The sequence below is a fragment of the Copadichromis virginalis genome, linkage group LG15 (assembly GCF_057382275.1).
Source record: "Copadichromis virginalis isolate Kocher_CV1m ecotype Utaka linkage group LG15, C_Virginalis_male_GT1.1, whole genome shotgun sequence".
Lineage (NCBI taxonomy): Eukaryota > Metazoa > Chordata > Actinopteri > Cichliformes > Cichlidae > Copadichromis > Copadichromis virginalis.
This window is the reverse complement of record NC_140632.1, coordinates 6,454,589-6,471,207: the sequence shown is the minus strand read 5'-3', so window position 1 is coordinate 6,471,207 and position 16,619 is coordinate 6,454,589. Positions and strand designations below refer to the sequence as shown.

General features: G+C 39.5%; 1 protein-coding gene across 2 annotated transcripts in view; it reads right to left on the bottom strand.

Moving 5' to 3' along the window:
* Window positions 1-578: 578 nt before the first annotated feature.
* itpkb (inositol-trisphosphate 3-kinase B) overlaps window positions 579-16,619 on the bottom strand; it is a 41,411-nt gene continuing 25,370 nt past the window's right edge. For both annotated transcript variants that reach the window (XM_085431548.1, XM_085431547.1), the window contains 7 exons: window positions 10,161-10,260; window positions 8,884-8,921; window positions 8,562-8,737; window positions 6,502-6,706; window positions 4,513-4,614; window positions 3,885-3,956; window positions 579-3,318 (listed from right to left, as the gene is read on the bottom strand). In XM_085431548.1, coding sequence (XP_085287674.1) covers window positions 3,115-3,318; window positions 3,885-3,956; window positions 4,513-4,614; window positions 6,502-6,706; window positions 8,562-8,737; window positions 8,884-8,921; window positions 10,161-10,260 — 897 coding nt within the window. In that variant the 3' untranslated portion in view covers window positions 579-3,114. The remainder of the gene's footprint in view (window positions 3,319-3,884; window positions 3,957-4,512; window positions 4,615-6,501; window positions 6,707-8,561; window positions 8,738-8,883; window positions 8,922-10,160; window positions 10,261-16,619) is intronic.

The following is a 16,619-nucleotide window of genomic DNA, read 5'->3' as shown; positions in this document are numbered from 1 at the left end:
ACTTGTCCTCTATAGTGAACATATGATATATGAGACCAGGATGTAGACAAATTAAATATTCCACCTTGCATTCCAGTGCGGAATATGGGAAATAAGCTTGCTGTGAAACTCAAGCCAGATTTTATGACACAGATACACAACAAATGCAAGGAAAGAATTTGATGTCCCAGAAGTTTTGAAAGAATTGAAAAAAGAAGACTCACAGAGGCTTGTCTTTTTCACCCCTAACCTTAATAAAAGTGGAAGGGGGGGGGGGGGGAACCCCACATCAACCTCATCAACATCTCTGTTCAGAAGGTCCCATGAATCATTGCCTTTCTTTCCCACCAACTCCAGACGTGGCTGCTGTTGTGGACAGGTGTGATTTGAATGGCAAATTACCCTCATGCAAACACAACAATTAATGTGGTCAAAGAGAAGCTGCAGCTTGAGGTCGCTGTTGGCTTCCTGAGGATGGGCCACAGGAAAAACTATCCTTGTGCTGTCAGCTTACATACCAACCCATGCCATAGATAGGCAGATAGAGAAAGTGTCTTTTGACCTGTCTCCCTCCCCTCACCCCAATCAGTCACGATAGATAGATAGATAGATAGATAGATAGATAGATAGATAGATAGATAGATAGATAGGCTTACAAAGATTAATAGAAATCACACATGAACACATTGTTCTTTCACCAAAAAATTCATTTTTCAAAGGAACAACCCAAATAAATACAGAAGCCGGCAAAGCCAGAACAATAGGATGCCTACTTACAAATGACTGTAGGTGCACAAAGGGGAGCAAAAGCAATAGTTTAGATGGTCTTAAAGGAATAGTTGCTGGCCCTTTTGGCAGCTAGTTAGCTTAGCTTAGCAAAAGGAAAAAGAACAGCTCGTCTCATCCCTGTGCAAAAACGGCAACATCTAAAACTGACAAACACACAAGTTTTATCTTAATCTTGATTGTTTAACCAAGGAACATTTTCCCCTATTTCTAGTTTTTTTGCTAAGCTACACTAGCCAACTGCTGGTAGACATTTTCACATTTAGCACACAAACAGAGAGTGGTGTCCATCTCTTCCTCAACTACATAACAACATTTCCCCACATGCCCAACTATTTCTTTAAGAAGGCACTGCATTAGGATTGTAGTCTCTTTCCTCATCTACTTTCACTGCAAACTTTAACCGAAAACCATGGCATTTTAAATTCATGGTACATTACAGAAACTGTTTAAGTATTACTTTTCATCATGAATGTGTTACATTATAAGACATTTTTCTCTTTCGTCCTCATCTGGTATGACGGTATTCCCCCTCAGGAGGACATGGCTCACTTAGTCAGATACTATAAACCTTTTTCAAGTTCAAATATAGGTTGTCAACAATGTCAGCAGTCTGCCCTACAGTTTGAGTTTTACTCATAATGCAACACAAGCTTGAGGACAAAACCCAAAAACAGTCATAAATTTCAAAATGTCATGGTATCCATTGATTTAAAACAAAGATTTAAATAGAAACAGAACAAGCTACAACTTAAGAATAAACCTTTCAAAGGGATAATAAACATGCACTCGTGAGAGGCTAAAGCACAGAAGCCCACATTTAAGACTAAGAGCAAACAACGCTTAAAAAGAACAGATTTTCACTCGTCTGACTTGGATTTGTAATATTAAGGCACTATATAGCTTAAATAAGATTGTTCATGGCTGTTAAGTGTTCAACAGGAGTCAACTAAAATAATGTTACAATAAAAAAAAAATGGAAAAAAGTTAAAACTACATCAAACAAAATAAATCTTACTGTACAGAGTGAGAAGGCTGATAAGTGTTTGGCCACTGAAGTCAAATGAACTAAAGTTATGTTACATATGAAACAATATCCTCCGTCGCATTACTTTCTGCTGTGAGATGAATTGTTTAGCTCCACCTGATTGCCTGTTATTGCCGGATTATTGTGGATAATCCAGCAATAACTGGCAAGGCTGCCACTGAAACTTATGCGAGCAGCCTACATGATCTAAATCCTCTCTAAGGCTTCGTGTGTAACGGGTAATTCTGAAGAGTGAAGCAGATAAAAGTACTACTATTCTTTCCACACATTTTAAAACTGTGATCTGATGAGTAAAAACACTCTTAACTATGTAATTCCTACTACTTGAAAGTGTAATGAAGGGAATATTTTCAAAGGAATGGCAATGTGATGAAGTTGTGGTCAAACGTGTAAAAAGAAAATCCTGTGAGAGTGACCTTAACTGTGTTAAGACGAAAAGCAATTTATCTTAAACTACAGCCAAATCAAGGCTTTAAAGGTGAAATGTGGACATTTTTAAAGCCACTACAGTTATTATGTGATTACAGCATCTTTCAAATAACTGGGGAAAAAAACATTAAAACCTTCACCAGGGGGCGTCAATGTCAGACATTTTTAAATTCCTCACATTCCTCACACAAAAGGATAACCCTCTTTATCATATATTTATATAAATTCTTGTAGCAATAACCACAATTTAAAGGAACAAAGCCAGAAAGATTTAGGGCATAAGAATTTTCTCTGTGCTCTTGTCCAGTCTCGAAGTACTGGAAGAGAAAGTAGCATGTAACTAATGCCGCCCTTTAAGGGGAATTCGTTCAGAGCACAGAGATATGGAAAATCACCTCTAAAAAAATTAAATTGATAGATAGATCCATAATTCTTTAAAAACTGAGACTTAATTTAGTTAAAAAATGTTTTAGGGGCCTTTGTAAATATAAAATTCAATCTTTTACATAGTAACGTTTAGCAGAAAACCTCAGGTGCAACAAAGAACGTTAATGATACCGTGTTTTCTGGTTTATGAGGAACTGAGACGTTGTTAATGTCATGAGTTCCACTTGTGCTTTTTCTGTCAAATGCACTATTAAGACCTCTTAAGAAGGCGAAGACAACAAAATAGAAGACTAAACTTTTGACGTTCTGAAGGTTATGTATGGATTCGGCCATGTTTTGGTTTTTTAATAATTGTGTTTCCAACATGAGAACAAGTGTCTGTGAAAGAGTTCTTGAGGAGGTCCCCAGAAGTGTTCCCCCGAGGACTGACGAATGAGTTGAAGTGGTTGTGTGTCCCGTCTTGATTAAAGGAAATCTCCTAAGCTTTATAAGTTCACCATGGATGAAATGATATCCAGCAAACTATCGAGTCCAAAAAGGTAGCCGTCTTCTCTGTTCCCCTCCACCCAGGAAGCTCGGTGGGTCAGTTCCTTCCCCTCGGGGAGAGGTGTGGTTTTCCCAAAGTCAATCATCCAGACTTTGGCCCGTCCGTTACGGTCATGAACGAACAACAAGGAACTGCCGATGACCTGGCAAACACACAGAGAGGCACAGAGATGAATGAGATGAGAATACAGGAAATAAATAAATGTAAACAAGTTTCTTCTTTTATTAACACCCTACGTGTTTGTTTACGTCTTTTAGAAATCTCACTTCCTGTTTTGTGACATCAGTGTCCTTCATGTCAGCTAGTATTTATATTTGAATTTGGGTGTGTGTGTGTGAGAGAGTGAGCAGTCATGTTTCCTTAATAATTCAATTCAAGCTAAGATTGAACGTAAAATCAAATACAGGACTGGAGTATAGCCAATCTGAAAGTATGAGCTACGTGACATCTGAACATGTCTGAACTTGGACATTTACACAAATTGAGTGTGACAAACCCAACCTGTTTACAGCTTTATTATGTTAGTTAGTACATGTTAGTACATTTTGTTCAGAATTTCTTGCTTTTTGATCATAAAATTCCTTACAGAATAAACAAATACACGGTGCAGGCAATAGAAAACACCATAAATAAATGTATATGCACTCAGAACTCACATATTTGTATATGAAAAAATGTATACAAATAAACTAACTAGTGTGCCCTTACCTCATGAGTTTTGAAGAATGGGGAGATCTCCAGAGTGGCTCTTATTTCCTGCAGCCGGGACAGATAGATATTCTGAAAAACAGAACAACAAAAAAAAAACTAGCTTTAATGGCACGTTCCAACAAACCGTTAGTATTTTTTATCTGGCAGATCTGAGCTGTGTTTGTATGTGTTCAGTTTATTTCAATGATGTAAACAATATACAGAAGTACATTTAGGAAAGAAACGAAAAAAAGTGCAATACAAAATACACTTCGATATCGCTTCAGCTATTCTGATTCAGTTATATATCGAAACAAAGTGGGAAGAAGTGCAGAATATGGAGCGATGTACAGTCTAATACCTGCTTTTAATTGTTTAGTAAGCTGTTGTGGGTATTGTGCACACATTTCTATGTAACCTCTAGTCTTGAATTAAAAAATGCTCGGGCTGGTTATGTGTTTTACTGCTTGGTTTAAGGTTAGGTTTACATTGTGGTTATGGTTTTGGTAAGATTCCAGGAAATGAATGTAAGTCAATGTTATGCCCTCTGCAGTGATGCGTGAGTGTGTGAGTATTACCCATGTGGTAATTAAACAGTATTCAAGGCCACTGACGCACATTCAGTAAACCAGACAAACACACTCACCAGTATATCCTTGTTTCCTTTTACAAAGTCGTGGAAGGCCGCCGTAACTTGTTCTCTCGTCTTTGTCTTCTTAAAATCTCTGTTCACCGTCCCGTCCTCCTTCTGCAGAGGAGAGGGTTAGCATGAAAACTGGCTTAATGAGAAAGTTCGACATTAGCTTTATTAGCATCAATAGCATATGACAAAAAACCTTTGGGGAAAATACAAGATAAACTGTTTAAGATGACTTTTCTATCCAATACTGAACTAGACGTACTGAAGGGAAGAAAGGCGCACAGGAGATGAAAGAAAGGGATGAAAGGGGGGGACGGAAGAAAGGATGGACAAGAAAAGCAGAGCAAACAATTTGCGGAGGAAAGGAAGCAGTGGGATATTTATAGAGGCTTAACCTTAAAGTAGCAAAAGGTCTTTGAGTCTTTTGAGAAAAACCCTCTTAGCGTAATTTCTGGAGTTGTTTGACAAACAATACAGCAACAAATAATGTTTCAGTTAATTCTAAATCCACACACTCTCATGAACATGTGACAAATGACCTGTAACAGTCATCCAGTTACTGTTACAGGTAACAAAAAGTAACAAAAATATATAAAATCAAAGTGTAAATTCAATGTATACCAATTAAGTAAAATGAATTTGAACAGATTACATTAAACATAAAATTTTACACTGTACCGATGGAAAATTAAATGTAATCCAGTTACTTAAAGTCAGCATTTTGTGTGTGAATATTTCTGAGGGTAAGCTTCACTTTCAGTATGTACTTTTATGTCACTGCATATGAAACCTGATGGGTAAACCAACTACTTAGATAATTTGTGCTCTTTCCATTTAAGTTGCTTTTTAACTGCCATTTGCGGGTTTTTGAAAGTTTTGAAAGTCATAGGCTAAAACACAAGCTTCTATTTAAAAATAGTCTTTTCTGGGGGCAGCAGCATTGGGGGGAGTGGAAGGTGGCGATGTGGTTTGTTGCAAGCTAAAAAAAAAAAAGACATCTAAAAAACTGCCACGCGCTAATTTTCTGTTGGTTGACCGATTAAATAATTGTGTCAGCTATTACACCCTTTACCTTTATGTAGTCACATACAAGCTGCAGTTCTGACTGCCAGTTTAAGAATTCTGCACATGAACTGAGAGCCGCAAAGGAGAAATGCACACATCAAACATTTTTGTTCAGTTTTTGTAGTAGTAAAGTCTGTAGAAGAAGATCAACCAGTTTGTTAAGTTAGGAATAAATTAGCTTTTTCTTATTTTGCTTGCTGCCAGGCAACAAGATACTATTTAGAGACAAAACTTCTTTTCCCTTTACTGTTCAAGTCTGGGTACAGAAAACACACACACACACACACACACACACACACACACACACACACACACACACACACACACACACACACGCACACATACATTATACCTAATTATCCCATTTTCACATATTTAATAGAGACAAGTTGACACAGACACATTCCCATTTGCAAAGAGAGGCAGTGAAGCGCAGTCAGATGCAGTACTTCTAGCGCACACACACACACACACACACACACACACACACACACACACACACACACACACACACACACACACACACACACACACATTTCTGTTTCTGGGGGATAACCCTTAGAGTCATGGCAACAGACCACCGGGAGGCTGTGAATGTCCTTATATAGCCACATCCCTCAAGGAGACAAAGATTTGTGTGAGTGTGTGTGTGTGTGCGCGTGTGTTTGAGCTCATACAATGTCACTTCCAGATGCTGAGGCCTATAAAGCTGTCACAGACAGGCCGTATGTGCAACAAAGGCATTCATGCACAAACATATACTTGAGAGGAAGTTTCTGGTCAAACAGGAAGTTAGATCATGACCCTGGGAGATAGACGCACACAAGATCCTAAAATAGAAACACACAGAGAACTGGAAGAAAAGAGGGAAGGAAGCCCCCCCCCCCCAGTCTCACCCGCACACCCACGCACACCCACACACAGTCTTACCTTGACCCCCTCTATCCTAAATCCCAGGGTTGCTGTTGAGCTAATAGTCTCTCTCCACTGCATGTATCTGGGTTTGGTCACTGCCTTCTTGTCATTTTCCTCAATTGTAGGTGCAGCAGGATCAACTTCAATCATTTTCTGATACATGTCAGGTCTTGGAGAGGGTTTCTTGCGAGCCTTGGTCAGCTCTTCCTCAAGGTAGGTCCTGAAGCACAAAAAAAAAAACACCGCACAGGTGATGAGTGGTGAAAGGAAGAGGAGGAGATAGGTAGGCAAGAGATGAGAGGTAGGCGGCAAAAAAGAGAGGAGGAGGATGATCTGTTTCCAAATAACATGACACAGCTGTTTGGAAGGAGTTTTCCTCACAGATATTTGCAGCAAAATTTACAGCTGATATCTTATTTTTTAATCAGCCTTATCTGTCATTTTACTTTCCAAGGGTTATAAACACTTGACATGTGCAAGAATCATTGACATGTTAGCCCTTTTTGTGAAGAAACAGGAGCTCTTTAATTGAAATGATCTCATTTATATAAAAACAACCATGGTTAGCCAAATCTATCGAAAAATAAAAAAGGAAGAGAAATGGTAAAATTAAACCAACTGATCAGACTTTGTGTACAAAAAGGGAGCATTACAGATATTTCTGATGGTGTTACAACCTAATACAGTTGTTATTTTGTAAGTATAAAGGTTATAATAACTGCTACAACATTAACCATTTATAATCTCTAAACTGATACAGTTTAGATATATATGGATGGATATTAGGGCTGCTCAATTAATCGAATTTTAATCACGATTACGATCTGGGCTTTCAACGATCATTAAAAATGACTGAGCCGATTATTAGCCCCTCCCTAATTTATCCGCGACACCTTAAAGGCCGGTCCGTGAAAATATTGTCGGGCATAAACCGGTCCGTGGCGCAAAAAAGGTTGGAGACCGCTGATTAAGAGGACCCGAGGGAAGCTCGGAAAGCTAAGCAGAAGTTATTTGGAGAGTGACTGCCGTTGGTTGAAAAGAGAGTTTAAAAAAAAAAACTTCAGTGGTGTTGCACACTATTTTATATTATTTTTTAAAGTCATTGTTAACCCTTTAAAGCCGGTCAGAGCAGCACGCTCCGTTTTGCGTAACTATTTTTAAATCCCTGTAGAATCTGAACCACGTAAGCTAGCGCAATAATTTGTTTTGCATATGAAACCGGAGGAGTTGTACTTACATCTGATGCCATCAGCTTGTCCTCGGTCACGGTTTCGTTCCACATATAGCTTTGCAAAAATTGCATAAAAAGCGCTTGCAGGAACAAAAACATAATATTCCAGAAATACGCTTCGCCGTTCCTATCAGCTGTTCGTAACACTTCCCACAGTGAAATGATGCACATGCTGTTTTCTTTGCAAATTTGCATCATAGGATTGTTTTTTGTTTTTCCTGCAGTATATAAAAATTGGTGTATCTCCAAAATAAAACTATGAAGACACTCAAAATAAATTTCCTGTTGTTGGAAACTATTTTTTGCAACTTTATTGTATTTAAAGTTTTGAGGGATAAACCTCTTAAATTTCTCCAAGTAGAAATATATGTAAACAAAACAAAAGCGATTTTCTATTTTTTTTGTAGTTTATTGCACTTTTTTGCAATTTATGTAATTACTATGGACTTAATGCATACATATTATTAAAATATGGGCTATAACAGTTGTATTGATGTATCGCAACTTGAAATGCTCCCACAAATGGCACTACAGCATGTAAAAAAAATAATATAAGCTCTGGTGGACTTGGTTCTATAGTAGGTCTTAAAGGGTTAAATAAATATCGTCAAATAATCGTGATCTCAATTTCAGTGAAAATAATCGTGATTATCATTTTTGCCATAATCGAGCAGCCCTAATGGATATATATGTAAGGTTCAAATAACCCTCACAAACAGGCCACAGCGTTAAAGCCATCACAGTTACTTATGTACGTGAAATATAATTAATCGCTTTATCCTCTCAGTCGCCGTGTTGTGTAAGGATGACTGTGTCACCATGCATTATTAATGTGTTCTCTCACCTTACTCCCATCTTACAGTCCATCACACATGGGTAGTCAAACTCAGCCAGCAGATCCTCCATCTGGTTGTATTTCTGGCCGTCTTTCTCTACGTCTCCATGGTAACCAGGGACGTAGGGGCGAAGCACGTCCTTCATCAGGAGGGACAAGCAGCGCTGCTCACATTCACAGTGTTTCTAAAAGATACCATTAAGGAATCAGCGTTTTATGCTCTGCGCTGCAGATCATTCAGTATGAAGATTTTTAAAGTCAGAGTGGATTTTAAACAGATTTTTGCGCAGTGACACAGAGCTGCTTAAGGGGCCGCTAAACGGTTGCTTACTTTTAATATCCGTCCATTTGCTCCCGCCTTGAAACTCCCTGTGAAAAGACAGAAATTCATTGTAAATGTGCAGAAAGAGTCCTGAGTAACTTGCTGTAGGTCATCGGGAGCAAGTGAGAGTAGAAGCTGTGACTCGTTTTACAAGTGAATGGACAAGACAGCAGTTCAAAAAAGATGTTTACAGATGTTTCCAGTAGAGACAGAGTGCAATTAAGTCCCACTCACACTGGAGGAGAAAACAATTATTGGCTTTGTGAAGTTGCCTCGTCTGTCAAATAGCAAAGAAAAAAGAAAAAAAAGGAACAATCCCTAAAAGCTGCAGTGTACAGGGATAAAAGAGCAATAGGAAACCCAGACAACCCAGACCAAATTTTTATAAATTACCAAATCAAAATCTTTAACCTTTAATGAGAAAAAAAACTGAGATGGGAAAGCCTGAGAATGAGAATGCTGCTTCCTACTGTTGTGATAATGATTTTGCCAAATGTCAGTTTTAGGCTGGCATATTTTTACAACTTAATCAGCACAAATATAACCAGCTACATGTATTTTGTTACCATTTTAGCCTTCAGATGTTTACTGCGTGCCCACGTTTTCCCCTCCACTAGCCTAGTTTTAGGAATGACATGTTGTGCACGATCTCTATTCCCAAGTATTCCCACAGACTCGTCCCCTGAGGGCCCTGACCACAAAGAGCCGGCTCCAACAAAGACAGATCTGCCTGTCTACATATTTTCTAAGAAAAACTGCGTCTGAGCCCACCACCGAGACAAAAAAACCCCTGGCCAGCTGACCACCAGCAAGTACGTATGACAGCGTGTGAAAGAGAATCCCCAAAATTAAAACTATATGAAGCCAAATTTTATAAAAAAAAATCAAATAGTATGCCTGATGAAAGTTGTATTCTAGAAGTGCTGATTTCATACGCTTAAATGGACAAGCCCCCAATGAGTTTGCTGTTTTAGTTCTGTATTTATTCAGAGAAACCTGTGTGTGTGTGTGTGTGTGTGTTCCTGTCTAGCTATCTTTGTGAGGACCGAAATCTGCATTCTACTATACTTGTAAGAACCAACAGTCACAAGTTTGAAGGCCTTTTTGAGGCTCAAAATGTGGTTTTAGTGTCAGGGTTACAATTAGGTTATGGTTAGGCATTTATTTTAAATGGTTAGGGTTAGGGTAAGGGGCTAGGGAAACCATTATGTCAACGAATGTCCTCACTAAGATAGCTGAACAGGCTTCAGTGTGTGTGTGTGTGTGTGTGTGTGTGTGTGTCCTACCTGCATGCCCTGCCAGTTGGATCCATGGATATTTCTTCTTGAAGGACATGACAAATGGCGACCAGTGGACCATGTTTTTAATCTTCTTCCAAGACTTGTGCTGCAAACACAAACATGTACATTGTTGATTATTACTTACTTGGATGTGTTGCTTTCACATTCAGGAGGAATTCAGCCATAAGCTCTGCCACAAATGACTCGTGTACCATAAAGCTGCCTGCCTAAGTTCTTTATTTTAGTTAAGCTATTCATGATCACTAGCTCAAGGCTCTCCGACCTCAACCCGTTTAAACCAAACTCCACTGTTTGTAAAATGAGTGAGTGCAATATTAATATTTGCTCTTCTGCTTATGCAACTTTTGTAAAACATCAACTTCAGTCTACTTCAGTCTCAGAGGGACTGTACTGCAAGTTCTCCTCTAAACCTTTCGGGTGATCCAGTGTTTAATGACCGTGAGAAAAACAAGACTTTAAATCACATATGTGCACACATACCACACGCACGCACACACACACGCACACACAGGCGGGTATCCCTGACCCTGGGGGAGCTGCATGGTTCTCCCACACTCGCTGTCATTCTTTTTTATTGCAGTGTTTTAGAACATTTTATCTAAACTCTGGAGGATTGGGCTGGGGTTTCCCCTAGTAACAAACACACACACACACACACACACACACACACACACACACACACACACACACACACACACACACACACACAACACACACACACACACACACACACAGTGTTTCTCCAAAGGCTCTCCCTGTCCTTGGCAAGGACACATTGAACTGCGGGACTCCTGCCGCACATAGAAACACACACGGACACTCATTCACAAAATGAGGCCTTAGGTCTCTGACACACACACACACACACACACACACACACACACACACACACACACACACACACACACACACACACACAGCTTTCTCAACATAAATATGTTTTCTCTGATCTGATTCATATCCATCGTTCCCTTTCTCTAGCTCTTAATCTTTGTGATAAAAAATGTCTTCCTTTCAACAGCAATATCCATATTTCAGCAGAAGAAGTAGCCATGTAGAAACATGTCAAAGAGTGGTGTTTAGGCCAAACAAGGGAAACTACAAGAAATACTTTACGAGTAAATGAACCACAGGTTATTGTCACTTTAAATGGCACTCTTAACCAAACCTCTCAAATCCATTTGAGCATGGATTTGACTAAAATACTCTTCATTTCTTGTCCTCTTATACTCAAGTAGATGTGCTAAACTTGCAGCCTGTTGCACCTCACTGAAATGACAAACTCTGGCTGAGTACAATCTTTTATGCTTGCAGCATTACATCAGATGGAAAAATTCCACGTCTTGTTCTGTGGGTTTGAACAACGCTTGGCTGTACCACACCGAGAGAGTAACAGAGAGACGCGGCAAAAAAAAAATCCAAAGGTTTTTATGGCATCTCTTCAAACGCAGTACAAACAGCCTATTCTCAAATAAATAACCTTCTATGATAAGATGCTTAGTTTTAAGAAATAACACAAAAAAACTGAAAACGTTCCACTGGTAAAGATGTGTCCTTTCTCACACAAGAGAGTTCAAACTGGTCTTGTGAAGGGGGGAAATAATCTTGTGTCAACAAATAACTGGAGAGGAGAAGAAGAGAAAGGCGAGAGAAGTAAGGAGAAGGATAAGATAAGAGAGAAGAAGACCATAGAAGGAGATATATAACCCCATGTCACATAATCTTGACCTGATGAAAATTCATCAGCTGATAGCATGACTATCTATGGTTAGATGCACGGACACACACAACTTCAGGCGCACACACTTTCTCCCTCCCTCCTGGCCTTACTGTCCGAGGCAGCGACGAGTCACATGAGGGGTTTTTGCTCTGCACCAGTGGAGGATCAAGAAAAAGAAATAACCTCACTCCCACTAAAAGTACAACTCTCATACATTCACATGTGTGTAGGTCAGCCGAAATGACTCTGAAGAGAGCAGCAAGGCTTGAGTCATCATCAGCACGATGAGACTTTTTGAAGCAGAAAGTTTAGTAGCGAGGTTTAGCCATTTCAGTGTGTTGTGCAATTTAAAGAAAAATGGAAAAGCCTCAGTATGATTCAAAGCAGACTAAAGGTGACATCGAACAGAACTCTGCATGTGTCAGGATATGTAAGTAAGACTAGACTGTCAACTTCAGAAAAATGGGTAAAAAAAACATTAATAATCACGAACACACTTGGTGGCCTGCACTTTGTAGACCACCAGCAAACGCCAAACAGAATGATAGTCCCCATCTCCTTTTTTCCCCACGCCACTTTTAGCCAGTTAGCGAGTGAGCTGCGGTGTCGGGCTCCAGCTCATAAGTAGCAAAGATCTGCATTTTTCTCCGTGACATCTTTCTACCACGTTGCCCACTGACAGCTTTGTGTGTGCGAGCTGTAGAGGGCAAGAGAGAGAGAGCAAGAAGGAGAAAGTCTGGAGCAACTCAAGTGTGAGTAATAACAGACATGGTTACCGTGTGCAGATTTACGAGCTACAGACATTTAAATTTCATCAGAAGAGGAGAGGGAGGTCTGTAAGACTAAAAACAAACTTCAGCCTGCAGCTATCACAGCGATAGTGCAGGTATATTATTGCACAATAAAGTTTAAAAGTGGAGTAGAGCTGTCAAGCATCACAAAACATGAACTAAGTCCAGCTATGAGAGCATTCTGCAGAAAGCCTTTACTCAAAAAGAGGCTGTATAGGTGAGAGTACCTGCTGCCGTTTGTGGCGGCGGTGGATGATGGCAATAATACAGATGGCTCCAACTGATAAAATAACACTCCATACCGAATACAGCCATGTAGACCACATCATGACCAATCATGTGCCACTCAGCTGGAAAAACCCTCGAGAACGATTATCCGTCCGGCTCTCCCGCAACACGCCCAAACTTGAGCTATCTGTGCCGAAAAACCGAGCACCTCAGGCTTGCATACTCCTCGTTCTACTCGTGCCCCCACAAGATGTACACATATATGTCTGTGTGTGTGTGTGTGGGGATAAACACTTGTAGATCATTTGTTTGGCAAAACAGAGGACAAACATAATCTGGACATGCAAATACCCACAAAGGTTGCAAAGGCACGGACAGAGTGTGCGTGATTGGAAGAGAGTCCGAGGGCAAAATCCTGGAAATGCAGAGAGGTTTCGTGGAAATTCAAAATAAACCTGCGCGTTGGTGTTTATCTGCTTTTAGTTGTTACATGTGTCTGAACGCGTCATTGCGTAAACCTCTACGCTTGTCTTGAGGATGACACAAAGAAAGATTGTGACAGAAGCTGCAACAAGGGCTAAAATAAACTAAAGGAAACATCCTAAACAGCAGCTCCCACACACTCTGCGCCGAGCCGCTGAAGCTACTGCAATGCACCTTCATCCTGTAACTCAGCACTATTGGGTGCAGCAGAGTGTCACATTTGAATTTTACATGGCTAGTAAAAAGAAAACATGTAAATAAATCTGGACATTCTCTGTCTGTGATTATCTTCTGAAACAATAACTTACCAGCTGACAGATGAATATCACTTTTTATAAGCTATTTAGAAAGAGTTACTTTACAAAACTATTATATTTTTAATTAATAAGTTAACTGTTTCCTGAAATAGTGAAACTGTCTCACTGACAGTAAAATAATAAAAAAAATTACAACCAATTAGAACATAACAGATACAGATTAACCTCCAAAATGTTTGGCTTTTTCTTCATCATTTTTTCAGGGCAGATCATTTACACCAGGGGTGTCAAACATAAGGCACAGGAGCCAGAATGGTATAGACTGTCAACTGTATTTTCATGAATTTTTTCCAGCTTTCCTGCTAATAAAGACCTCCAAGGCCATTTATATCACACCAAAGTAATACATTAACAATTAAATGGCAAAAAAGTCCCTGTTATCCACTGTCTACTACAGAAATGTCTGCTTTTTAAAATGTGTCCACTGTAAAACAAATAAATAAACAAAAACAGAACGATTTTTGTGAATGAACTAGAACTTTCTGCTTTATAATTACAGGACAGTCTGAGCAACGAGCTACCTGAACCCTTTCTGTAAGTTTACACTTTTATCCCAAAGAATCAATTATCATGTTGTAAAACCATGCAGTTTAATTTATTAATGAGTAAGTTAAAGTACATTAAATGTAATTAAATGTGCAGTTAAACTTCTGATAGGAAGGGAAGTTTCAGTAGTCCGGCCCACTTAAGACGAAAGTGAGCCTGTAAATGAGTGTAAAGTGAGTTTGACATCCCTGACTTACACAGTTGATTAATTTGTATCTTCCTAATTGCCACAGCACTTATTTACACTGTCGTCCCTTTATAGCAAACCCAGCATGGTCTGCAAACTGTCCTACCTACTTTACAGCTTCATTGTTTAAACACTATGACGACCACTTTTGACAGACTTTGAAACTCCTCTGATGACTGTATGTGATCTATTAATACATGAAGCATTCATCTGGTAGTGTCGGTGTCTCTGGTTTTTTGTTCTGTTTTGTATGTGTGTGGTTTTCCGCACATTGTTTCATGCTTATATGCAAATTGCCAGTCACCAGATATGTACTGGAAGAAATGCATAAATCCTCTAGGAAAGGCACGTATTTTTAACTAACTGCAACCCGCATTTGACATAATATATTTAGTAAGGTTTAATTATCACTATTGTTTAATAAAATGGCCTTACTTAAGTATGCACTGGCGCTTATATAGCTCTTTTCTACTAAAACAATCAAAGCACTTATACAACATGTCTCATTCACAGTCATGCTTTTATCTACGTCTAAGTGCTTTCTATCTAACATTCACACGTCGATGAATGCAAAGTGGAGAAACTCGGCCCAACGACACTTTAGCATTCAGATTGGAACAGCCAAACATCAAACCACCAACCTCCATCCTGAGCTGTCTTGAAAGTTCTGGCACCATGACTGCAGTCAGTAAATGTGTTGATGACCATCCCCGTGCAACATGTTACTACATGTTGCTCCCCTTTGCTCTCCCTTCCTACATTTCTGGTCAGAATTCGCTGTCTAAAGATAAGCATTCACAGGGGTGTGTTTTCGTGGGGAGGATCACACATTACTAAGAAACTGGATGCATGTTGGGCAAGATGATTATCAAGTACTCTCTGTCTTCTTCAACCTGATTGGATGAATGCCTTGCATGCACTCCTATTTTATGAAAATACTTCAGCAAAATAAGTTTTAAACAGCTGCTGAATATCTCTTTACTTTAAATGAACATCAGCCAGTTCAAATGCTGCTCGGCAATTTCCAGAGATCTTAACTTTGTGGGAATGGGGACTGGAGTGACTGAACGCTTTGGCGCTTAACCAAAATGCGTTGCACGGATGGCTCCGCAAATTAACTGGCAATGGGAAGGCTGGAAATAATGGATCCTGTGGACATACACGAACTTAAAGGCAAAGTTCTTACCCAAATTTAAATAAAAGCAGGAGCTGTAAGGGGAAACTTGAGCTGATCTCTTGAGTCATCAAAACAGCTTAATTGAGTTCTTAAAATGATTAAAGATTACTTGTACAAAGAAAACATCTCCCAACACTTTCCAGCAAAATCTCCACTTGTGTTTTATAAACAGTTTGTTGTGTTAAATAATGAATTTAGCTATAGATGCTAAATTTGGCCTATGTATTACACCAAAGCATGAGATGCAATAAACCAAAACAAACTGTGCACATTGTTACACCCGTGTTATTAAACGCAACCTATGGGTTTGCTACAAGTTTCCAAGTGTTCCCATGCTTGCCTCTGGCTGTTTGAAAAAGTACTTATGTTTGCACTTAATTTGTTTAAGTTTGCATTTTAAAAAAATAAGGAAAATGAAGATGCGTGCTGCTTGCCAAATGCTCTCTGCTCACAAACCTCCCTGAGAGTCAACACGCTCATCTTCTTCTCACTCTCTCCTATCTCCTGTCCCCAGACCAGCTGGATGACAAGGGGAGAGAGGGAGAACTAGTGAAGTTTCCATTGAGAGAGACAGAAAGAGAGAGACAGAGAGAGAGAGAGAGAGAGAGAGAGAGAGATAGGGGAAATGGTAAGCGAAGGAACTTCTTGCAGACAGGAAGTGGGGGGGTTGCCGCTTGCCTCAGCGACAGTATTTTCCACATCCGCCGCTGACTACAAACAAAAAACGACAGAAAAAAATGGCCTTGCCCTCTGTAAACGCATGGACGTTTTATTGGCCTCTTGATTATCATGCCTACAAAATGTGCATCACGTTCCTCAGCACATGCGTGCAGACATGCTCTTGTGCAAAATTTGCATTAGGCAAGTGACTCCTATAGATTCTACAGCTGGAAAATTATTACACGCAGTATTAAAACAATTATTGTTGCAAACCATACGCATAGATGATGTGGAAATTTGATATTTTTGTCTCGATCAGGAGGCCCAAGGTTATA